Source organism: Poromitra crassiceps (assembly GCF_964638095.1).
Source record: "Poromitra crassiceps genome assembly, chromosome: 6".
In the NCBI taxonomy this organism is placed as follows: Eukaryota; Metazoa; Chordata; class Actinopteri; order Beryciformes; family Melamphaidae; genus Poromitra; species Poromitra crassiceps.
The window spans coordinates 37,940,115-37,965,460 of NC_139627.1; the positions used below are offsets into that span (position 1 = coordinate 37,940,115).

Consider the following 25,346-nt stretch of genomic DNA (forward strand, 5'->3'; position numbering starts at 1 on the left):
ACGGCTCTTAGTGGCTTCTGAAGAAAAAAATGCCCCATAAAAAATTAGTTGATAATTAAAAGAGTCGTTTTATACTTTGAGTGACACCCGGAAAAAAATCCCCTGGGTTTAACAGCTGCCGGAGTCCCCATGCAAGTGGATGGGAATTTTCCTTTCTGGGCTGCATGGCGTCATGTGACTTGCAATACAGAGCTTCGCCAGCATGTTCAAATGGCTTCAAAGCCCAGCGCTATTCCTGGGGGGTTGGGGTGAAGGTGCCCAGACTACAGAAGAAGAAGACTGTGACGCGGTGCATGATGGGAGTATCTGGGCTTCCAACATGGCGACCTCCACGGGACGAGAAGCGAAAGACATAAGTAGCTCAGATGCAGATCTCTTACTGCACCCTGAGCTCTTGTCTCAAGAGTTCATGCAGCTACTTTTAAGCGAGGTAAGGGTAGTTTTGAGAGAAACATGAGAATTTGAGAAATTACCTCTAATGTGGAGTTAAAGTAATGTAACGCTAATCTAGCTAACGTATGTCTCATTGAGATTCCTCATTCCTTCATCCAACAAAATGTAGCTTTAAAGTGCTTTACCCACCTGGTTGTTGTTGTTGAATGTTAGCAGTTCGGGTAGCTAACCTTAACTCATATGTGGAACAGAAAAAGATCAGTACCGCCGGAGACTGTGGGAGCCGAGACCGGCTGACAGAGCTTTATCTCCGGCATGTCATCCCGCTCCCGCAGAGGAATTTACCCAACAGCCGCTGGGGTAAGAGAGTGGAGAAGACCCGGGGCAGACAGGCTGGATCAAACAGGTAAACCATAGACCTTTCAGGATAAAGCCGTTATGTGTTGATGCGCAGGTAGGTGGGCAAAGTGTAGCCCATATGGACCTCTCGTTGGCTGGTGTACAATTTTATTTAGGTCGGCACTTCTTTTGAGAGTTGAGAACTGTGGACGGGTTCAAGTAATTGTCTGTGAGCTTCTGTAAAGCCTGCTGGTTCCATTATACAAATCCCCAGTATTGTAACAGTAGGCTAATTAACCTTCATCATGTGTCTCAAACTGGGTCATTGAATTGGAAGGAATTGGGTCTGGAAAGTCCTTGAATTTGATGTTTAAGAAGGTGTGGGACCCCTTGGAGAGGCTTCTAGACCAGATTGAAATCTTCACCATCATTTAAAAAAACAAACATGTTAATTGTCTTGTAGGATTTCCCTTTTAAAAGCAACACTGCTGACATTTCCACATCTGTCATCTAGGGTTGGGTACCAAAACCCGGTACCTTTGCAACCGGTATTACCGGTACCAAATTGCAATGCAGATTTAGATGCCTGATTTAGATGCCATGCTGGAGCAGCTGAGTGAAAAATCCGAAACCGGTACCGCATGCACCTTCACTAACATTATTGTTTGGAGCACGCTGCTTGAAATCCTCTTGAAATTAAAAAATCCACTTTAAATCCTCTTTGATAAAAAAAAAGTATCTGTTCAATTTAAAAGTATCATTTTAGCACCACTATCGGAAAAATATACAATACAATACAATACAATACAATACAATACCCATCCCTTCAGTAGGGATGGGTATTGTTTCGTATTTTTTCCATACCGGTGCTAACAGATGGCAGTAGTACTGTCATCTCTGTGTTACTGCTGTAATGAAAGTAACGTTAGTTGTTTTTAAATGACAAATCAGCGTATCACTGTATCAAATAGGAATTTTGTTTGCTGGTTAAAAATATGTGCAAAACATTTCTGCATGATGAAGATGTTAACAAATCAGTTGACTTGCTGGAAGAGGCATGCATGGTGAGTGTTTTAGAATAGTTTCTCACTTCACTGTGTAGATGCAAAGTATCCTGTATCCTCACTTTATTCTCTAGTTTTATTTGATCCTAATTGTCATTATTGTCTGGTAACTTTCCAGCTCCAGTAATGACCACAATAGGAAGAGGCCTCAGATCGTGTTTGGCAGCAGTTCCTCTCACTATGGCCCGTTGAAAGTGAAGAAGACAGAGGGAACTACAGTGTCAACAGGGATCACTGACAGGTTAAAACCTCCTCCAGCCGCACACCTGTCCAACCCCGTCCGTAAGCTGTCTGGTAGCACACCATCCTCTTCCTCATCCTCTTCCTCATCCTCCCAGACATCTGTCAGCATCTCTCAGACAGCCAACCTCAAACGAGAGGCGAACAGCTCGGTATGGAACCTCATCCCCTGTAATCATATCGTGTTTTTGTTGCGTCACTTCCTGATAAACACTAATACAGGGAAGATGCATATTTGTCACTGGTGTGTTGCATGTATTTTCTGAAGATTATAACCTTGTAATATAATATGTGCTGATATTTCCCCCTCACGTCTCTCTAGGATGTACTGACGTCTCCAGAAGTGAAGAAAAAGATCCAGCATGTGACTTGGCCCTGACCTCTGAACCTTATCCAGAGAGACCTGATGAGAACCCAGGCTCTGGGGGACAGACCACTGCCCTTCAGTGAGGTTACTAAACGCAGATTGTTGCTCCCAGTTACCTTTGCTCTCCTCATCACAGAAGTTCTCCCACTTGTTGTATTACAAACAAAGAGGTGGAAACCCTTTTGCCCGAGTGTCTCTAACGGTACCCATCGTTCTGCCCTCTTTCCATTCTGAGAGCAAAAACCTGGAACTGACAGAATAGGGCTGTGCTCAGACCAGCTTCCTTGTTACTTTCCACTCCCTCAAGTGTCCTTACCACCAATGATCAGCAAACTCCCTTCAAGTCCCACCCATGGAGACAGTGTAGAGGACAAAGGAGGCAGAGGACATTTGTTTTCTAAAATGTCATGACTGGGAATTTTGGCTCAATACATTCTGTTTCTGTGCACAGATTGATTTGGCTAAAGCTGCGTTCACACCGACCTATTAAAGTTTTTCGCTGGCATCGAGTTTACATACAAAGTCAATGCAAACGAGCAATTGGGCATATATTCGCCTGGGAGAAAAATTGCTGGGCGTCCGAGCGACAGAGACCGAGCGATAGGGCGAAAATTCACTCGTCGCCCGAGATGAAATATCCCAACTCGAGCGAAATTACGCTGGCATCAGTCGCTCGCTGTTCAATGCTGATTGGCTGCCGTGTGAGAGCGAGTGAAGGATCACACTGGTTTGGAACAAACCGCTGGTTTATTGTGTGGCAACAAACCGCATTGACAGCTGATTGACAGGCTGAGAGCTGACATGAAGTGAAGTCTGTACTACCGGTATAGAGCTCGCAAGGGGAGCACGCTGATAGGCTTAGCTTCTAAACAACTACGGTGGCTCGTAGTGGACAAATATCATGACATTGCGTAACGTTATAGCCCCCAGATGTCCGTCAATTATTGTGCCTGTTGACGAGCGATTCCAAAGAGTTGAATCGAGCGACGGAGAGAAAAATAAATATCTCGGTGTGAACACAGCTTAAGTGGCCCTGCGTTACTGGGCTGCAATATCGGTGAGTGAAGAGACTTTCTTGGCTGGGGTTTTATTTATTATGGTATTTATTTACTGTAGAAGAAGAAGGGACACCTACACACTGTCTTCACACACACACACGCACACATATGTATATATGTATACAGTATATATATATATATATATATATATGTGTGTATAGAGAGGCAAAGTGATCGCCTACATCCTGCTTCAGCACTGTACCAGAGATTTTCATCCGGCATTTATTTTCCCATGGACATTGCTTATAAATGCTTATAAAAATAGGTTTCTTTGTCAAACCAAACGTTTCGGCTATATTTAGAATCGGGAGAGACCATAGAACATTTCACTCCGAGCAAAACCTAAAAAAAACAACACGGAAAGATGACTTTCTTTAAATCCGCGATTGTTTTAACGTTTTGGTCCGAGTGACATGTTATGGGGTCTCTCCTGTTTCTAAATCTGACCGTTTGGCTTGAACAACTAAAACTATTTCTATAAGCATTTTACGAAATGTCTATGGGAAAATAAATGGCGGATGAAAATCTGGTACAGTGCTGAAGCAGGAAGTGACATTTCACTTTGGCTCTCTATGTATGTCTATGTTCTGCGATCCCCATCGGATTTCTTGGCTCTAAAAAGATAAAAATAGCTTCCGCGACAAAGAGTAATACTTAAGAAAAACATGTACGGAGAATGGACCTGTGGACCTTTGCCAGTGACAAACAGTGGTATCGAGCTCAGCAGACGCAAGCACTAGCGGCCATCTTGACGGGTATATATATCATATACTTATATATATCATATACTTGAAAAAGGTCTTGTACCGAAACATTGTATTCAATTCCTGTTTGAGGAAGTGAAGACAGTGCGCGCGTGTCCCTTCTTCTTCTAAGTGCATCTACTCCACCTGCCACAAGACTTCTCAGGTGTGCAAGAGACTTTGGATGATCAGTTATTGTGGCATAAAATGTTGTGAATGGAAATTTGTTCTTGTATTGATCGTGTCTAATATTTTGGAATTCCCTGGTTCATAGATGCAAATTAATAAAGTAATATAAACCAATTTTGACTGAACATAGCATTTCAGAATGTGTGTGTACGTATTTCACATTTTGAATAGGTACTAGGTTTCATTTTGAATTATGAATTAACTATTCCAGTGAGGTTTGCATAAAGAGTTAAGTTGGTCAAGGTTGTGACTGGTAGGGTAGTGGAATTTAAATGTTTTTTTTTATACAGTTGGGGCAAAATGGTCATAAGTACATTTGGACACTAGATGGAAGCAGAGAACTTCATTTGCATTTTATTTAAACATCAGCAGTTAAGCATTCATAAGAATGTAAGGAATACCAACTGAATACAGAAAACTGTCATTTTATTTGGATTTTAGATGAACAGACTTTGCAGGCAATGTCTTTGAAATGTCAAGAATTGACCGTTTCACCAAGCTCAAGGACAAGATGTACTAAGCCCTTTGAATTCAGTGTCAAATTCAATCCAATTTCAAATTTGTACCAGCTGTTTTCATAATAAAGTGTTAACCTGAATAAAAAGAATCCCATTTATTTAATTAGAAAGGTCAGCATATGTCTGTGACCATGATCGATATGCTATTACTGTACATATCCTCAAATTGAGCGTTGTAGAACCAATAATAAGGGAAGTTTAAGGTTTCTGTTAGGGATTTTATACCTAATATACCTCACTGCAGCACCGTCTTTACTGCCTTTGTGTGTATTTCCAGCTCACAATCGGACCACTGAGAGCCAGAAAATCTGTCCTTTGTGTGTTCATGTTTTATTTTTGCCACAAGAATTCTTAAATTTGTTAGTGTATGCACACCTCTAGATAGCATTTATAAGAGTAAATATATCATTTCAATATATTGATATTGATATTTGATTCATTATGACAGCACTCATGCACAAAACCTCAAACTGATCATTACAATATCAAGCTGGTGCATGCAGAAAGTAACTTCTACCACACTTGGTTGATAGTCTGCATTAATATTCTAGGGAATTTATCTCAAAACGCATCCATTTTAGACAAATGCAACCTAATATTAATCACTATTCTAAAATGGATAAAGTCCATACAACAACTTGTTACTATTTCCTAAGCAAAGCTCTTAACATAGCTTCTGTGCTTTACATTCATGCCAACAATTATTTTATTAGTGGTCACTTTTTTCAAATAGCGAACATCTTGTTTCGAAATAAAACTTCCCAAATTCCAATAACACGGTTAGTTCTAGCAATTTGTATTTAATTTCATATAATACTGTACATTGATAGCCATGCTAGGTAAAGAAAAAGCTATGCTCTGTTTAGATAGTATTTATCTTTGGTATTCCTTGGTCGTTATGGCCATCCAATCTGACATATCCATCCATCATCCTTCACACCAAATTAGATGTCCTTGCCACACTCTGGGCATAGGATATCATCACGTTCAGTGAGGAAGCCACGTCCAACCAGGGACACGGAGCACTTCTTGCAGTTGAAGCAGTCATTATGCCACTGGCGCTCCTCAAAGGAGATGTACTTGCTGCCTCCAAGACCTGCAAGTGAAAATAAAGTTGAGTCAAGACAACAGGGAAATACTTAGCAAAAGATCATCTCTAGAGTTAGACCGACAGATAATTAGTGACTACCGCTGATGGGGGTGGTGCAGGAGGCACACTTCTTGGCATACAGGTTGCAGAAGCAGTTGAGACAATAGGCAAAGTCATCTCTAGAGGTAAAGCGCTGGCCAGACAGCTGCTGCTTGCAGCTAGTGCACAGGAAGCAGTCCTTGTGCCAGGGCTGCTCGCGGTACGTCACCCCTCCAGTGGTAATGGGCTAATGAGAGAAAGAACAAGATGGAAAGAACACAGGTACATAATTAGGCCTGTGAATCTTCACTGGCCTCACGATTCGATTCGATTACGATTCAGAGGGCTACGATTCGATTCGATTACGATTATCGATGCATCTTCAATCGATGCATCACTTTTTTCCCCAATACATGATTTTTTTTTCTCACTTTCTTTTTTCTCACTGTGTGGCTACTTTTAAAATAAAAGTGCATTTGGAATTGCATTGTATTATGATCTAAATAAACAACTGCATGTACTTCCATTATATTTTATTCGATTATTTAAAAATATATATTATTATTATTATTATTTTAATAATCGATTTTTGACATTTGTGAATCGATGCTGAATCGTGCACGTCCGCATCGCGATGCATCTTATAATCGATTATTTTTGACACCCCTATACTTAATATTGTTAAGACAATTAATTACATGCCGGGCCACTTGATGTTTTTCCATGAAATTCAGTTGCACTTGATGTGAACAAAGATGCATCTTACCTTCTTGCAGTGCACACACTGCATGGCAAACTGCTTCTCATAGCATGGCACACAGAAGTTATGGTTGTCCTTGGGGATGAAGCTCTTGGTGCCGATGGGCTGCTGACATCTCTGGCAGGTGAAGCAGGTCTCATGCCAGCTGTTCCCCTTGTGCTCCATCTTCCTGGAGCCTGTAGAGCAACAGAGACAGAATGAATAGGAGGGAGTTTAAGAAAGGACCCTAACCCCAGTTCACGCTTGATCCTTTTTACCTTTTTTTTTATTTATACAGGGGGAGTCTCACTGAGAGCAATGCTCTCTTTTTCAGGAGTGCCCTGTTCACATTCACACACACATTCATACCTGGAAGCTGACCAGTACAACCACAGTCTGATCTGCTGGCCACTGATCAGCTCCACTGGAGCAGTTGGGGTTATGGGGCCTTGCTCAAGGGCACCTCAGTGGTGGTAATGATCCTTTAGCTCCTTCCACCTTTAGCACTTGGGATAGGATGTGATAGTTTTTCTCAAACTTTTTCATGCCAAGGACCCTTAAATTGACACAAATTGGAGCATGGACCCCGATTTGATAAGATTTTGTCCCAGGGACCCCCATCTGATAAGAGTTTTGCTTTTAGATGCTGTATTACAGAAAGTGTATGAAACCCATTACCAAAATAGTCATACATTCTGTCATTGTGTTACTTATGGATGGAATTATAGTGAAAATAAATTATTCTCTTTTTTGCTGGTCACTTTTGAGAACCACTGATATAAGGCTACCGATCACATCTGTCTGTGACAACTGAAGTATTACACCACTTTACGTATAATGTATAGATGTATATGAAATCCTGTTCATGCTTGTATATTATTATTATTATTATTATTATTATTATTATTATTATTATTATTATTATTATTATTATTATTATTATTATTATTATATTATTATTATTATTATTATTATTATTATTAGTAACACAGATTCCATGTGTAATATAAAACAGTACTTAATAAACACCTAGGCAGACATTTAGATTTAGAATCTGTTTTCATTTACCTAAATAGTTTAATAAGTCACCCATGGGGAAACCACTCACCGGTAAACCACCCTGAAATCTAGATTTATATATAGACTTGTGAATGTGTTTCTCTCTCAGTCTAATCATATTACTTACTAATTACATTGGTAGTATTTCTGGTGCTGTGGACTGGAGCCTGATTGGATAATGCCTGTAGCACCACACACAAAAAGTCACAGATAGTTCTAACGTGTAAAATATTTGAATTAACCCAACTCACATGGATTGCTATATTTGAGTGTATGAAGCGAGGGTTTTCAGAGAGCTTTTTTGAAATTAATTAAAGTATTTTATTTAACCAAACTCACATGGACTGAACATCAAATTGACTGAAGCGAGTCAAAAATTACTTTTGCTTTGTTGATGCTATTTGTTCTCTGTTTTCCGTCTGTATTGCTCTCTTCGTGGTTCTCTTCCTACCTGGCATGATGGTTTTCTTGCAGTCATGGCACTTGGAGGAATACTCGTTGGAGTAGCACTCAGTGCAGAGCAGCTGCTCGTCCTTGGTGGAGAAGGGCTTATCCACCAGTGAGCGCTTACACTGGAAGCACTGGAAACAGTCCTCATGCCAGTGACGGTCCTTGTAGGACAGGTCCTACAATTAGAGCAAGGCTGCATTTAATGCTGATTAGTAGGGATGTCACAATATATCGTCCCACAATATATCGCGATATCAAAACGTGACAATATGTATCGTTGAGATGAAATCTCATATCGCGAGAAGAAGAAGCTGAACATGGTGGCACTGATCTGCATCTGATTGCATGCTCCCTCTCCTTTTCATTGCTTTGTTTGAACAGACGAGGGACGTTACAGACACGGAGGATGAAAATGGTGAAATTACTCAAATTAGCGTGGAGGATGCCCCCTCAACTTACAAATCGATCGCAAAAAAATATTGTTAAAATATCGTATCGTATCGTTATCGTGAACCCAGTATCGTGTATCGTATCGTATCGTATCGTGAACTGAGTGTATCGTGACACCCCTACTGATTAGTGTTCAAGCCAGAGAGAGAGAGAGAGAGAGAGAGAGAGAGAGAGAGAGAGAGAGAGAGAGAGAGAGAGAGAGCATGTTTGTGCCTTGTACAGTATGTCCAATACATTGTGTGACATCCCCTACCCTGGTGTTGCAGCCAATAGGCTTCTTGCACTCCTCACAGGTGTTGGAGTACAGGCTCTCGTAACATTTCACACAGTAGGGGTTCTCCTCCCTAAGAACATACTTCTTCCCAAACAGGGACTCCTTGCAGTAGTGACAGTCATAACGCTCTGTCATGTTGGCCCTGGCTCACTCACCTGAGAGAGGGAAGAAGATCAGAGAGAGAGAGAGAGAGAGAGCGAGAGAGAGAGAGAGAGAGAGAGAGAGAGAGAGAGAGAGAGAGAGAGTGAGAGAGAGAGAGCGAGAGAGAGAGAGAGAGAGAGAGAGAGATGAAAATTGTGTCAAATCCATGTGTCCTTTTATATAAAGTCAGTGCATCAGCAGTATGAAGCTGTAGAGCAGGGATACTCAACTTGCTTTGCCCGGGGGCCACTTTCGTGAAATGATAGAAGGCGAGGGGCCAGTTAATAAACAAACAATATACATTTTTCTGTCGCGGATTGTAGGTTTTTGGGGTGTCAGCCGGAGTTTAGTCTGACAATGTTGTGCACACCGGGTAGATAGTTAGTTAGGTTAAGTTAGTTAGGTTAAGTACATACATAAGTGCCTGGGTAGCGAGCAGACGGCAGTATTTGACAATTTAGCAGCTAAATTATAGATTATTGAAAGATATTCGATATTCCAGACTGAAATGCTATAACAGAAGTGGAGTATTGGCCAGAGTGACATGAACATTTGGACACTTATTCAGCGGGTATTGCATGTTGCGTTCAGGTGCACTGTAAAGAAAAAAAGAAAAAAAATTGTTGCAATTCCATCGCGTGCCACACAGGGGGCCCGCGGGCCGCAAGTTGAGTATCACTGCTGTAGAGGTAGATCGTGTTACATTAAACAACATTTGCCTGTACTTGGAAAGGAATTTCAACATCCTAACATCTGAGTGAACAGGAGTTTCATACAGTCTTGTCTGTTTGCCAGTGCAAAGATTTCTTTTCACTGACACTGAGTAGTACCATGCCACCCAGGAGAGTAATACCTCAAAGAGGTTACATTCCTAGCAGTGAGCTTTCGAGGGCACAGTGTCAGTCACGACTCTCCACACACCGTACAGTCAATCACTCTGGCCCAGGGTCTTTTAATTGTGGAGGTGTTTTGTCTTTTCATCTTTCTCTCCCATCTCTCAGCAGCCCTTCATTTACTGCTGGGTGTTTGAAATAGAAGGTGACAGATGAGGAGGGTATACATAGCTCCTATCTGTCATGTTTAGAGAGAGACAGACAAGGAGGGTATAAATAGCTCCTATCTGTCATGTTTAGAGAGAGACAGTCACCTTTTGCCCCGTCGCATACCAGCGCTCACCAGGCCAGGTACACTGACCCATCCATCACCTCACCTCCAGCTGTCAGCGCCACATCACAGCATCCGCTGCTGTGTGTGTGTGTGTGTGTGTGTGTGTGTATGTGTGTATGTGTGTGTGTGTGTGTGTGTGTGTGTGTGTGTGTGTGTGTATGCATGTGGTTCTCTCTATCTGTACTGTAAGTGGGTTCAAATGGCACTCTATAATAATGGCTACCCGCAATCTGCAGCTGTTAGCAATCCCCCTTGTTAAGCCCTCTGGTTATCCCCACCTGTGCCCCCCCCCCCCCCCCCCCTTCCCAGACAGCCTCACTCTGTCATTTGTTTCTGTGTGTGTGTGTGTGTGTGTGTGTGTGTGTGTGTGTGTGTGTGTGTGTGTGTGTGTGTGTGTGTGTGTGTGTGTGTGTGTGTGTGTGTGTGTGTGTGTGTGTGTGCGCGTGCGTGCATGTGTGTGTGTGCGTATACGCATGTGTGAAAGAGAAAGTAAGCAGTTGTCTAATGCAGCTATTCTCAACCAGTGGGTCATAGTAGGTAGTGGAGGCAGACAGGCAGTGGTACATGGTTAGATTATTAATTTATTAATTTATTAATTCATTTATTTATTTATTTATTTATTTATTTATTTATTTATTTATTTATTTATTTATTTATTTATTCATTTATTCATTTATTAATCTATTAATTAATTTATTTATTTATTTATTTATTTATTTATTTATTTATTTATTTATTTATCTATGGAGGGTGATTTATAAAGCTAGTTATGTTTATATCTAAATGTGCTCAATAATTCACATTAATAAGAAAACACTTTCAATTGAAATGCATAATTTGACCAGGTGTTTTTTGTATGTATGTTTTTTTCTCATTTATTTGGGAAGGTGGCCCTCAGAAGTTTTCAGATCAGAAGTATAGGCTTTAAACTACAAAAGGTTGAGAACTTGAACACACAGCTTGCTACACCCCAGACATCTCCTCACCCCCTCTCTCTCCTCTTCTCTTTTTCCCCTCCATCAAGCTGCTCTCCTCCAGTCTCAATTCACTGTCAGACATTCTCCCATAATTTCCCTTCCATCAACTTGTGATCTGCTAAAGAACAGTGGGTGATGTGAGATCTCAGTGGATACTGATGATGCAGAGATTAAAGAACAGTGGGTGATGTGAGATCTTAGTGGATACTGAAGACATGATGATGCAGAGATTATAGAACAGTGGGTGATGTGAGATCTTAGTGGATACTGAAGACATGATGATGCAGAGATTAAAGAACAGTGGGTGATGTGAGATCTTAGTGGATACTGAAGACATGATGATGCAGAGATTAAAGAACAGTGGGTGATGTGAGATCTCAGTGGATACTGAAGACATGATGATGCAGAGATTATAGAACAGTGGGTGATGTGAGATCTTAGTGGATACTGAAGACATGATGATGCAGAGATTAAAGAACAGTGGGTGATGTGAGATCTTAGTGGATACTGAAGACATGATGATGCAGAGATTAAAGAACAGTGGGTGATGTGAGATCTTAGTGGATACTGAAGACATGATGATGCAGAGATTATAGAACAGTGGGTGATGTGAGATTTTAGTGGATACTGAAGACATGATGATGCAGAGATTAAAGAACAGTGGGTGATGTGAGATCTTAGTGGATACTGAAGACATGATGATGCAGAGATTAAAGAACAGTGGGTGATGTGAGATCTTAGTGGATACTGAAGACATGATGATGCAGAGATTATAGAACAGTGGGTGATGTGAGATTTTAGTGGATACTGAAGACATGATGATGCAGAGATTAAAGAACAGTGGGTGATGTGAGATCTTAGTGGATACTGAAGACATGATGATGCAGAGATTATAGAACAGTGGGTGATGTGAGATCTTAGTGGATACTGAAGACATGATGATGCAGAGATTATAGAACAGTGGGTGATGTGAGATCTCAGTGGATACTGATGATGCAGAGATTAAAGAACAGTGGGTGATGTGAGATCTTAGTGGATACTGAAGACATGATGATGCAGAGATGCTGATAAAGAAGTGGGCTGTGTGTTTTATAGTAGTTGAAGTCATGATAAGGTCTGATCCTTTGCTCTGACCACTCTCCACCACTCCCACATTCCCTCATTGTCTGTTGCTCCCACCATGACTCACCTAGCTTATATAAGGGTTTATCTGACTCCTAAAAATAAGAAAAGGATAATCTGATCTACTACAAATAACCACCAGCTATTCAAAAACGTCAAGCAGCTGCTTCCTGGCTTCTGTGTTCCCTTTGATGCTGCCCATCTGGGAGCTGGCTAATGCCAAACTGAGCTCCAGCCAGATAGATAGCAAGCGTTTGACCACTGTCCAGCCAGGACTACTCAGAAAGTGTTGGATGACTACATGTAGAGATACTGTAGCTGTGTCTGCAAACATAGGACATTGGTTATGTAGTACTGCTTTTCCCCAGAAAAAATCCAGTGAAAAATAATATTTGAGCAAGAGTTTTGTTGTTGTTTTAAGGAATTTGATTTATGAGTTAAGAGGGAAAAAAGCAATCATACAGTATGACATTATTATTATTGCAGCCTGAGATGGCTCAAATAAACATACATATTCCCACAACTATAATATATGTACTATATCTACAATTCTTTATTAATAATTCAGGATGTTTTAAAGAGGTATGGCAAAATGACTGTACTTGAAATGTCTAATAACCATTTGAAGAAATGCATAAATACTTTCTTTGACAATGAATGAGACAAAAAAACACAGCTTGAACGGATTAGTATCTATTTTCCAAAGCAACAATGTTGGGGTTGGATATTATGTAATCACAAATAATGGCCACTAACAATAGATAAGTGGATAATTGCGTCAACTGATGAATTGAATAAAGCGTCCAACAATTGGTTCATATGTTGAGTGCATCTTGCACCATTTTTTAAACCCCCCCATTTAACCTTAGGAGTATGTGAGTCCGAGGAATATTTGTAAATAGGCATGTTCACACTTACACTAAATAGCCTGAGTGGAGCAGCCGGGGTGGAGCATCTTCAACAGCAGTTTTTGAGGGAGGGGGCAGCACTTCTTTCCTGCCTCACCCTGACTATTCTCTGCAGGTCAAACCTGTAACCTTCCTGCCACAAGCTAATGGCTCTGCCCTTTTACTATCACTCCCCCATCTGGACTGAAGTCACATGTATGCTCATGAATGCACTACGTATGCAACACGCGCGTGCGCGGATGCACGCACGCACACACACGCACACACACACACACACACACACAAACACACACACACACACACACACACACACACACACACACGCCACTTAAGGGAGCGCATGCCTTTCAAATAAAGCAGGGCAAAGGGCTTAAGTTGCAGAACAGAGGGGGTGAAATGACAAAATGCTGCCCCATGCAACGACTATCAGTTCAAACACCAGTCATCTGCTCAGCCTAAAGATGGCCGAGGTCATCCCCTGACCATGACAAATGATAGGATTGACTCGGTTCATCTTACCAGGGCACAATGCATTCTTATGTCGGCTTATGTCTATATACGCATAATGTGAAAGTCTATTCACAAATATTGATGGACAGCATCTCTCAGACATTGTTGTCAAACTGTTACAGTCTAATGGAAACTGAACAGTTCTGGGGACATTGAAATGACCCTCCAACTCCAGCCTACAGTATATGCATAGTGGTAGATTGCACTCTATATACAGTCTGACAGTGACAGGTATGAGGCTCTGGACCGCTGGGCCCTGCTCTACACTGAAACAGTATCCGCGGCCCTCCACTGTGAGCCAGAGCCACAATGGAGGGAGCGGTGCACAGTGACATGCCACAGCCACGGCTATGACAGGATCTCTGAGGAAACTGGAATGCCTTTAGGGAATTCCAAAAGAGGCAGTTAACAGGTGGCCAAGATGTGTATTTTAGCAACAATAATCCCCCCCTTCCCCCGGCTGACACACTGTACCACACATGCTGTAGCACAAATTCAATCATCTCAGCTCTCACAATACACAAGCATTCTGTTCCCATCTCATAGTGTTGGATTTTAGACTGTGAGTTGAGGCTGAGAAGAATGACCTACTAATGTACAGAGCACACCTAGATATCAGTGTACCGGCAAATACAGGCATAAAGTGTACACTCCAGAGTGCTATGGCTCTAAATGCAATAGTGTACTAAATTACAATACTCACTTTACCAATTAAAAAAAAAAAAGTTCAACCTGACCCTCCCACACACACACAGACACACACACGCGCACGCACGCACGCACGCACGCACACACGCACGCACACACGCACGCACGCACGCACAAACACACACACACACACACACACACACACACACACACACACACACACACACACACACACACACACACACACACACACACACACCACTTACTATCCAGTGCTGTTTGTCTAATAATTAGTGATCAACCCAGAATATCTTTCCATAGTAATTGCATTAAAATATACTTTCTCATACAGTTTATGAGCCCCTACAGTGGAAATGAAAGTTAATTGCAATGACAGTTATTTATAATGAATTGCATTGCACCAAAATGTTGTGAAATGTATCAAACGCTTCAATATCTTTTTTATCCTTTTTTTTCCAGAATACCGCCCTGTTTTCTCCCCAGTTGTACTTGGTCAATTCCCCCTGCTGTCCCATTCGTTGCTCCACGCCTTCTGCCAATCTGGGGGAAGTTGTAGACTAGCACCTGCCTCCTCCGATACATGTGTAGTCGCCAGCTGCTTATTTTCACCTGACAGCGTCACAGCGAGGAGTTTCACCGGCAGGACGTAGCCCGTGGAAGGATCACGCTATTTCCCCCAGTTTCCCTCCCCCCTGAACAAGTGCCCCGACTGACCAGACAGAGGAGGCGCTAGTGCAGCGACCAGGACATATACCGCTAATCCGACTTCCCACCCGCAGACACAGCCAATTGTGCCTGTATGGATGCCCGGCCAAGCTGGAGGTAACACAGGGGCTCGAACCTGCGACCCTCATGTTGGTAGGCAAGGAATCTACCGCTGCACTACGCCCAACTCTTCAATATCATAACCACAGAAACACACACAAAAAGTCCAATTTGTCAAGATAAAAGTCACATGTTATCCCTCAATCAAAAAGGAGTTGACACCGTCTACAGAATTTTGCCAAAGGGAGGGATGAGGATGAGGAGGAGGGAGCAAAGAAGGGCACAAATGAACTCTGCACACACAGGGGTCAAGAATAAGAAATAACAGAGAGCAGTGTTTAATCAAGGAGGGAATGCGAGCTCATTGACCGGTGAGGAGTAGAGAAAGTGGGTAGTGGGGGAGAGGTGGTTAAATGGTGGAGATACTGTGCCAGTGGAAAGAGGGAGTGAATGGGCAGGTGGGTGAGGTGGGGTGGGTTGGGGGGTAGGAGGATGTCAGAGCACAGTGAACAGCTGTGTCCCAGAGAATGGAAGACGATGCTAGGTTACAAAAGTGAAGGATGGATGGAGTGGGAAAAGATGGACAAATGAATGGACAGAGTGTGGCTCTTACCTTCCTGTCTGAGGAGTGTGTGTCTGTGCGGAGTCTGGACAGACTGAGAGAGCCGAGCGGGGGTGAGCTGTAGTAACTCCTGATTGGATTACTCCACCCATCGGAGGCTAATTGAAAATGGGGGTGGGGCGACAGGGGGGGGGGGGGGGGGGGTGTAGAAAGTGGGCAGCCAGTCTTTTTTGAGATGGTCTATAAATACAGAGGCGCTACACAGAGATAACCCCCGAGGCCCCCTTTCACTCTCTGACACCAACGGGACCATGTGGCCTTTTAAGGTCACTGATTTGTGGTTCACTCACTCACTCACTCACTCACTCACTCACTCACTCACTCACTCACTCACTCACTCACTCACTCACTCACTTACATTACCTTTGTCTCTATCCTTGTCTCTCCCTGCTGCAGTCTTGTCCCATCATCTCTCCTAATCATTTTTCCTGCAGAAAAGAACCAGAAATAACAGATAACAGATCTAATGTTCAGTGCACAACCTTCTTCACTGCTGTTTTCTTTGCAACAAGAATCTATCGTTATCATTATCATAATAGTGCACAAGTACAGGCAACGGGCACACACACACACACACACACACACACACACACACACACACACACACACACACACACGCATGCATGCACGCACACATTGTTACATAATCCCACAATATCCCAATGGCCTTTGATGTATAACTATGATGGAAACCATGCCAAGGGTCAAATGTCAAAGATTGTTGTGCTGTGAGATTTGCCCCTACTCATATATCTCATCTTTCCCTTCCTCTCTCCATTTCTCCCCCAGGGGAATACTCATACCCTCCCCATTCTGCATCGTGTGGGGTATGGTATCCAGGCCCGGTAATGACAGACACCCGCTCGCTTTCTCAGAAGATTGTAGCGCTATTTTCTGCACCTCTACACCCTCTTGTTCGCACTCCTAGCTCTTCTCCCTTAGAAACTCTCTCTCTCTCTCTCTCTCTCTCTCTCTCTCTCTCTCTCTCTCTCTCTCTCTCTCTCTCTCCCTGGTCCCTGGACAGCAGAGAGGGGAATCAAAATGCGTCATCAGTATTCCACTAAGATTCAAGTGCTCTATTTGTGACCACTGTAAAGAGTATGGTGCTTGAAGAATTGTTAAATCAGTGTGTGTGTGTGTGTGTGTGTGTGTGTGTGTGTGTGTGTGTGTGTGTGTGTGTGTGCGTGTGCGTGTGCGTGTGCGTGTGCGTGTGCGTGTGCGTGTGTGTGTGTGTGTGTGTGTGTGTGTGTGTGTGTGTGTGTGCGCGTGCGCGTGTTATTTTTCTTTGTATTATTTTGTGTATGGGTGTTCTGCTTGGGGTCCATTCTAATAAGCAGGTGTGGGGTATGGGTAAATTACTTTGGGAAATCAGCTGAAGTCAAAATACTGTAATATCATAACCAGGACAGGAACTTGTCATTTCTGTTAAATTTCTGGCAAATTAATCAATTCCAAGTAAATTGACGAAATCATAAAGTTTTTGGAGTGTATTTTAACCTATATATTTAGGGTATGCTAATTCAAATAACATCAAACTAAGATTAAAATCTCACAGAATGTATTGCAGTAACCCTCCAACCTCCATCTGAGTGAATCTCCAGTTTAGGAGCTTGGAAATGCTGTCATGTAAACAGGTTCAAATTAGACTTTGCCAAAACAGGAAGCTATGTCCTGTGGACCAGAGGGAGAAATTGAAGTCAGATGACAGTTTGTCAGAACGTAAATGTTGTACTATTAGTCAATTAGCTTTAATTTGATTACTTTGCCTCAATAACAGACTTGTGGTTATCTTTACTCAAACTATTTCATGCACACAATACGCTTTTAGTCAGAAGGCAGAATACACATTTATTCAACTTGATTTATTCAACTGTATAAATCACTATTGTTCATTGGGTATTAAATGTTTGCCCACCAAATGTGTAATAATAGCTCATGGGACAAATTGGGTTCAGGAATCTGTTATATGCCCAATTGAAACATTGCCCAAGACCACCAGAGCATTCCCTCAATTATTCAATTCCTGTTCCTGCGCCCCAGTCTTCGCTGCTTGCCCCTACTCCACAGTTATCCCTCCCCCACTCTTTGGGCTCTGGATCCAGGCCTCCTCCTCAGCTGCTATAGGCTGGGGGATAAGGGTGCAGCTGTCTAGGCATGGCCAGGCTATAGCGATGCTAAAGCCTTGTACTTACCTCTACTGCAAATACAGCCTTGTGGAAAGGTCAAGCCAGACAGACCCCATCATCACTGCTGGACTGTTAATCATTAATTCCACAGCAACCAATTGGACTGGAATTTCCCCGGGTCATCCAAGATCCAATATGATCCTCTCTGGAAGAACCTTTTGCACTGCCAGTCAAAAACACTGAAATGGATCCCAGCTACTAACTTTAAAGAACCTGCTGTGTCATGCTGTGGGTCTCAAATGGGCAATTAGAACTGATGAAGAGAGATGTAGTAATCATTTAGGGCTCCCACTGTGGGAACAGAGTACTTACAGCTTAGCAAGTGTACTGCAGAGGCTGTTGAAGACTGCCATAGCCTTGTTTAATGTTGGATACTGTCTAGACCACCATAGCTGCATCCACATGCATGCCACAGCTACAGTCTGAGGTGGAAGCTGATGTGGACAACATCAGTGTAGAGGATTCATTTGGTAACAAATTGATCCATAAGGGAAGAGTGTTCCTCTAAAATTAGTTATTCACTGAGGAGATGGCACTTCTTACAAATATGTGCTGATATGAAAGTGAAACACATTTATTATTGGCTACATTATCACCTTTAACAAAACAGCAACTCATTTGTTTGTTATGTCATCAATATATTGCATTTTATAAGACTAGAAAATGTGCTCAGTAGAGCACAGACCTCCGACATGTCTGACAACACCCCGTAAGACATCACGGTGAAGCCCTGTACGGGGTGTGGGACCCAGACATACAAACACCGTAAGAAGGGGGCCATTGTGGTTCTTCCCTGCATATAGCCTTTTGTCAAAGTTGTAACATGTGAATCTGTTCTGAAATGCACAAAAAATGCAATCGACATGAAAAGTTAAGCAGTTCTTCCTAGGCACATAACCAACCTTCATATCAAGTTTTGTGCAAATAAATCCATGCACGACTTCTTGAGATACCCTGCTAATGGACAGATTGACAGACGGACGCTAGAGAAAACATTATCTCCTTGGCAGAGGTAATAAAAAAAAGAATGTTATTGCTAAAGTAGAGAACACAGTTTGCAGTTGACCTAATGGGGTCACAATGAGCCGACAGAATGTTTGTCATGTGTCAGTGGAGTGAATGGCTTCATTATCTTAATTTCTTGTTAAATCCAGTCCTGGCAGTGTTCCTTGTTACTAGCATGCCTTTGATTAGGTAACCTGAAAGATATTATGTCCCTGTGCACTTCTTGTGATCAGGAGGGCCGGGGCTGGAAAAGTACTTTTGGTCGTGCGAGCGAAGTGACCTATTTCCATTTGTCACCACAGACCCACAGTCCATCCATCCTAAATAGAATGTTGTGTACTGTTGCTGTGCATCACAAGGCACACCGTCTGCTTTTTAGCTCATTTGGTCCCTGAACACACACATCGGGGACTGGACTGTGTACTCATTTTCTGCATTAAGTCAAACACGTTCAAGGTGGGCATCTCTCTCCGCCAAGCAGGGGCGGAGCGACCCTATCAGCCCAGAGGGGGCGAAGCTTTTAGGGGGGCCCACGCCCCCCTAAAAGGTGAAGAATAATTGGCCTTTTTTGCATGTTTGAATCTGTTTTAGTGGAATATCTCATTTTAAACACATCAATGTTATTGTCTATTGATTGAATTCCTCTCACACTCACACCACTGACTTTATTAAATAAAGTCATTTTAAGTCACAACTGTAAAATAGCTGATAGCCCCTATATCCAAAAACACAATTTGTCACTCATTGAGCCAAGTAATATTATGTACAAGAAAGCCTACAGTGAAGCCACTTTACAGACAAGCTTGTTCTGAAGGAGAAAAATAAAAACACAGGTTGCCAGCCAGGCCTCTTCAGATGTTTCAGCACCGAGGCACAGCCCTCGGTTCAGCACCACCGCAGATGGACAGCGACAGGCTGTCACAGACAGCACCCTGTCTGCCCCTGTCTCCCTCTCTCTCTCACACACAGACAGGCGCGGATTGCATAATTGGGCACGTCGGGCCGATGCCCGGTGGCCTGGCCTGGCCTGCAATTCTTTTTTTGCCCGGGGCGGGCGCACCCTCTGCCCCGGTGTACCCTCCGCCACTGCCGCCAAGGGTACACAATGTCCCCTCTCCTGTTTGTAATATTCATGGATATCAAGGTACAGCCGAAATCTGGAGAGTGTCCAGTTTGCCAAGATTAGGGTGGCATTTCTCTACTGTTTTCAGATGATTGTGTTTGGGTCAAGATGAGGATCAGCACCTCCAAACTGAGACCATAGTTATCTCCCGGGAAAAGGCAGGCATGCCCCATCCAGGTGAGGGGTGAGCTGCTGCCCCAAGTGGAGGGGTTCGAGTGTCTCTGGGGTTAGGGTTAGGTAACCCTCTGGTGAGAAGGATTGTGAGATTGACCTCCGCATAGGTCCATCAGCTGCAGTAATGTTGTGGGCATTGAGTGTGACTGTGATGAGAGAGCTGACCCCATCTATGGTCACAACTGAAAGAATATGATTGTGAATACAAGATACAAGAAACTGATTTGTGCCTGAATTCCTAATAAGAATGCAAAGTGTCTGTGTGAGTGTGTGAGCAGAATTGTGTTCGGCCACAGCTATGCCATTTTACGTGCGGTCAGGCTGAATCTTTCAGGAAGTGTTAGGTGACCTAACAGAGACAGATTTTTTAATTAGGTAAGTGGGGCTGATTCTTCTTCTTCTTCTTCTTCTTCTTCTTCTTCTTCTTCTTCTTCTTCTTCTGGATTTATCCATCCACTGTTTCCCTACATTCTGTCCCTGTGTCACTCCCTCTCCTCAATCAGGCCCCCCCCCCTTAATTGCCCTAATTACCTATGATTGCCCATGATGTGATGTCACTCGAGCAATGATGACATCACTTATTGATGACATCACTCACTGACATCATCATCATCATCATCTCACGGTGTCCACTACTAGATGAAGGGTTAAGAGAGAGAGAAAAAGAGTATAATTCTCGAATTCAGCAATGTTTTCCCCTGATAAACTAGTTTGTTGTGGCTGGTCCCATCACAATCTCTAATTCCAGCAACATTGCTTGATTTATTTGTTATTGTTTTGAATAAAAGAAAAGTTGACTTTATGACTTTAAGGATCAGGGGGTCTCTTGGGCAGTCTGTATTACAACCTGTATTACAAAGGGAGAGGTGTTAGGTAAAGAGAGTTAGGTAAATACTATGTTGAACTGTATGTTCCATCTAAGAGGAAACAACAACCCCATTAAAATATAATTGATCAATCTCCCTTGGAATATACGCTGTATTTAGTGCAGTTAAATTAAAAGTTTCCTCTACTCATTTTCACTCTTTCTTCTCCTAGTAGCACAGCAGTAAAGTGATGTGGGTCTATATATGAGAGAGCAAATCCTTGGTCATTTAACCCGGTGTTGTATTCCCAGACTGCTAAATACCATGAAGATTGGCAGGATGTTTCGAGCTCTGTGGTCACTGGACACTTTATTTAGACACTGGGATTGCCTATCCTCTCTGTTCCTTTTGCTAGCACACCTCCTTCATACACACAATTGCAGTCACACAGTGTGTGTGTGTGTGTGTGTGTGTGTGTGTGTGTGTCTGTCTCTCTCTCTCTCTCACACACACACACACACACACACACACACACACACACACACACACACACACACACACACACAAAGAAAAAGCTACACAGCCTTTCCTGATGAAGGGAGTACCTATTAATCATGTCATATTTCACTTATTGCCTGGATTTACCTCAGATTTGCTGCCTGATGTTTCCCAGCGTCTCTTATTTAGTCCTTGGAGACCATATGAATTTGGAGGCTGTGAATGATTACCACCTCCCCCTCACTAATGAAGCCCCGGTATGAAATCCACCTCTCATATTAGTTCCAGTGAAAACCTCCAGTCTTAATGACTTACTGTCTCTAGGTCTCTTTGTCCACTGATTGGGTAAGAGACTGCTGCAGTCCCATCTGACCCCACTTGTAGAGAGCAACTGGGCCTCTGTCTCTGCCTACGTTTATCTTGCTAATTCTGTCTGCTGCAAGGCAGGGACAGCTGCCACGGCACGCTAGCAACTAGGACGGAGACCCAGGCCCAGGATACAGGTCCAAGACAGGGGTGAGACGAGGGTGAGACGGAGGATTCAGGCTGGTGGAGCAGTGGCAGCTGGGGGGGCCTAACTGTACCCAAAGGCCCCCTTAAGCACCTTGTAATGCTGTTTGGGCTTTTAATAACAGAGTGCCACAGGAATGAGTCCTAAAACCCGGAAGCTAATGTCGCCTGGCTCCCTCGTCTTGAAGTCAATGGGTCTTTTGTATGGGGATTTTGGTTAGATGCCTGAAATAAGGTATGTGGTTAACACAAGTTAAGCAAGATCATCTTCACAAATGAACACAATTGCTATGATTTTTCTGAAGCATTTTCTGGCGATTGCAAATTTTGGAGATCGCATCAAAAAACAAAAAACGTTTTTTTGTTTTTTTGCTTTATTACCTCCGCCAATTGGTTTTTATGTATTCGGTGCAGTTTGTTTGTTTGTTTGTCAGCAGGAATACAAAAAAATCTAAAGGCCCAATTTTAATGAAACTTCGTGAAAGGGTTTAGCATGGGCCAAGGAAGAATCCATTACATTTCGGGGTGGATCCAGATCAAACTCCAGAACATGCCTCACAAACCAGCAATTGGCTTTGGTCTGTGCTCTAGTGCCCTTCCAGTTAGGAGTTATATTCAATTGATCTGGCTGCATGTGATATACTTAGAAGCCCAATGAACCTTTGAAATGCCAAGTGATCAGGAGGACAAAAGATCAGTCCCAATTTTACAGTTTTCATCCACTTCCATTCACCAGGCTTATTTGTGTCTCTGGAGAGTTAAACACTCGAATAAAAAAAAATCAATCTACTCTAGCATGTAAACAGCAATTACCTTTGTTTTATGTGGCGTGATGAGCCTGGTGCTTAAAAGGTTTAGCCATGCCAGTGAAGTCATGTGGAAGTACTCAGTGCTATATTCCTTGTGTGTCTGAAAGTATCTCTTCCATGAGTCCAAAATGATGTCACTGGAAGTCTAGACATTTACCAGCAATGTGTCTAAAACCTCTCGAACTGAGTAAGCTGCCAATATCTAATAAAAGATTAAAGTATGTAAGGTCTAGCAACACTGTTATTGAGCATATTTTTTTAAAGTGGATAGAAATTGATCCACTGATTTTACAGGTAACTTATAATGCTGATACCAAACCAATACTGTTTAACTGCATTAAAATTAATCGTGTATGGCCACTGGCTTGCATTGCCAGTGGCATAAATCCCAGAATCTCCTGATAAGTTAACACAGCAAACCACTGGTGCGCAAGCCTCGTGGTCTTTGACTGTGTTAGGTCAATCAAATTAGTATGATGTATTTAACGAGGAACCAACTTTAGTTAATTTTGCATTGGTATTTGCCACAATCACAGCAATGTCAGCTCTATGTCTATAGTGTTTTCAGCTGCATACACATTTTCAACTTATTATGATTATGAACAAAATCACTCCATGAGTGGAAATAGCAGCACTCCAAGGATTAAAATGAACTTTGCTCAAAAAAAATTGTTTTCCAAGGCTAATGCGTTTGGGCATGTGCCTTCATCAGAGCATCATGGTGCTCTGATGAAGGCACATGCCGAAGCACGTTAGCCTTGAATATATATATTTTTTAATTTGAGCAAAGTCTTGCATTTTAATCTTTGGAGTGCTGCTATTTCCACTCATGGAGTGATTTTCTTTCTACAAGTATCTTCTGTAGCTGAGCTAGCCTGGGTAAACCCAGCCTCCATGTGACCTCTATCTATGTGCTATCAGTCACAATAGCACATAGATAGAGGTCACGTGGAGGCTGGGTTTACCCAGGCTATAGCTGAGCACCCACAGCCAAGCAGGCAATTGAGCAAGCGCACCTATTCTGCATCCCAACCTGATTATGATTATGATTATGTGCAATAAATAGAATATATTGTTACATTGCCGCATTGTTTGCTCATTAAACCAGTGTGATTGAGCAAATAGACCAGACAGACTGTGTGTGAGTTTCGGCTTACCAAGATTCTACAGTAAAATCATAAACTGAACCATATTCTTTTAAAGGAGCAGGTTGGTTATAAGGTTATTACTGATTTGATCCTCAACAAAACTGATGGTTCCCAATGCTTCCCCCTGCGTCCCCCTGAATGAGGGCAGCGAACCCCCATCTGTCCTGCAGGTATAACATCCTGCTTCAAAGATCTGCAATGAAAAGTAGGAAGCATTACCTTACCTGTGTTAATACTTGCAACATGCCATTGACAATGTAAAAATGCACAACTGTCATTATAAATATAAAATCCTACACATCCATTCAGTATAACAGAACACTTTTCCAACCAGAGTTGATTCATTTAGTAAGATTAGAAGATTGAATCTGATAAATAAATCTTATTACAGGAAGCAGAATAAATGGAGTAAACAAGACCCATGTGGAGGATGAGTTCCTTCACATAAGCACACACTTGATTCTTACATGCACACACAAATAAGTGTATGAGTGAGTATGCACTCAGATTGATACTGACGCTGATGATCCTCATCATCGTTTTAAAAACAAATATATTCATCAAACACAAATTGGATCAAATCAGTGATCCTCATTTTAATCTAATGCAACATTTGTTACATTATAGAAGATCACATTCTGTGAGGAAGATAAAGGTTGATGTACAGTATGTCAAGGTTTGAGAGAATGGAAGGCATGGTTTACTGGTTTTACAGTGTTTAATAATGCTATTTATGGATTATTGTCTTGAGTTTTCCATAAATTGGTCTTTTGTCCTGTCCAGGTCATCGGTCATCGGTCAGATCGACCGTCATAAGATCGCATGAGCGATCATTGGTTACCGTAGTTTAACTGTCAATCATAGCCACCATCTTAGTGATAGGCTAAGGATTTGTGCGTGTCAGGGTTTGGGGTTTTGGGGCTGTACTGTAGTATTCACTGACCTAGCTAGAGGGCGGCCCTTACCGAGCAAGCTGACGCCATTTCAAGGCAGTCTTGGCTGTAAACGAGAGAACAATGGAGAGGCGCGGAAGCTCGATGTGAGCACATGGGAAATATTTGTTAATGCAGACAAACTTGTTCATGTGCTGCCAGGATTAAATACTGGACTCTGCCCAAAACCATGAACTGCTGAAAGACTGTTTGACCTTTGAAATTAACCCAGTAGATGTTTTGCAAAGTGTGTAGCTGTGTG

At 42.4% G+C, this 25,346-nt stretch overlaps 2 protein-coding genes across 2 annotated transcripts; one reads left to right on the forward strand and one right to left on the reverse strand.

Moving 5' to 3' along the window:
* The first annotated feature begins 313 nt into the window (after positions 1-313).
* cUnh2orf49 (chromosome Un C2orf49 homolog) lies at positions 314-4,636 on the forward strand. The gene is made up of 4 exons (XM_083638620.1): positions 314-430; positions 645-799; positions 1,915-2,188; positions 2,359-4,636. The coding sequence occupies exons 1-4, from the start codon at positions 320-322 to the stop codon at positions 2,413-2,415; spliced, it is 597 nt and encodes a 198-aa protein (XP_083494746.1). The 5' UTR covers positions 314-319; the 3' UTR covers positions 2,416-4,636.
* A 182-nt stretch (positions 4,637-4,818) lies between these two features.
* On the reverse strand, positions 4,819-15,984 carry fhl2a (four and a half LIM domains 2a). Its single transcript, XM_083638619.1, has 6 exons — positions 15,885-15,984; positions 8,992-9,167; positions 8,290-8,464; positions 6,807-6,976; positions 6,101-6,287; positions 4,819-6,007 (listed from the first exon to the last, which is right to left on the reverse strand). Exons 2-6 carry the CDS (start codon positions 9,145-9,147, stop codon positions 5,856-5,858), a joined length of 840 nt encoding a protein of 279 aa, XP_083494745.1. The 5' UTR covers positions 9,148-9,167; positions 15,885-15,984; the 3' UTR covers positions 4,819-5,855.
* Positions 15,985-25,346: the final 9,362 nt, after the last annotated feature.

Bases quoted from the DNA above. Each gene is read 5' to 3' on its own strand.
- cUnh2orf49 (XM_083638620.1), top strand. From the start codon at position 320: ATGGCGACCTCCACGGGACGAGAAGCGAAAGACATAAGTAGCTCAGAT. The intron at 800-1,914 runs GTAAACCATAGA...GTAACTTTCCAG, and splicing joins AGACAGGCTGGATCAAACAG to CTCCAGTAATGACCACAATA. The intron at 2,189-2,358 runs GTATGGAACCTC...ACGTCTCTCTAG, and splicing joins AACGAGAGGCGAACAGCTCG to GATGTACTGACGTCTCCAGA.
- fhl2a (XM_083638619.1), bottom strand. From the start codon at position 9,147: ATGACAGAGCGTTATGACTGTCACTACTGCAAGGAGTCCCTGTTTGGG. The intron at 6,288-6,806 runs GTAAGATGCATC...TTCTCTCATTAG, and splicing joins AGTGTGTGCACTGCAAGAAG to CCCATTACCACTGGAGGGGT. The intron at 6,008-6,100 runs GTAGTCACTAAT...TTTCACTTGCAG, and splicing joins CTGCACCACCCCCATCAGCG to GTCTTGGAGGCAGCAAGTAC.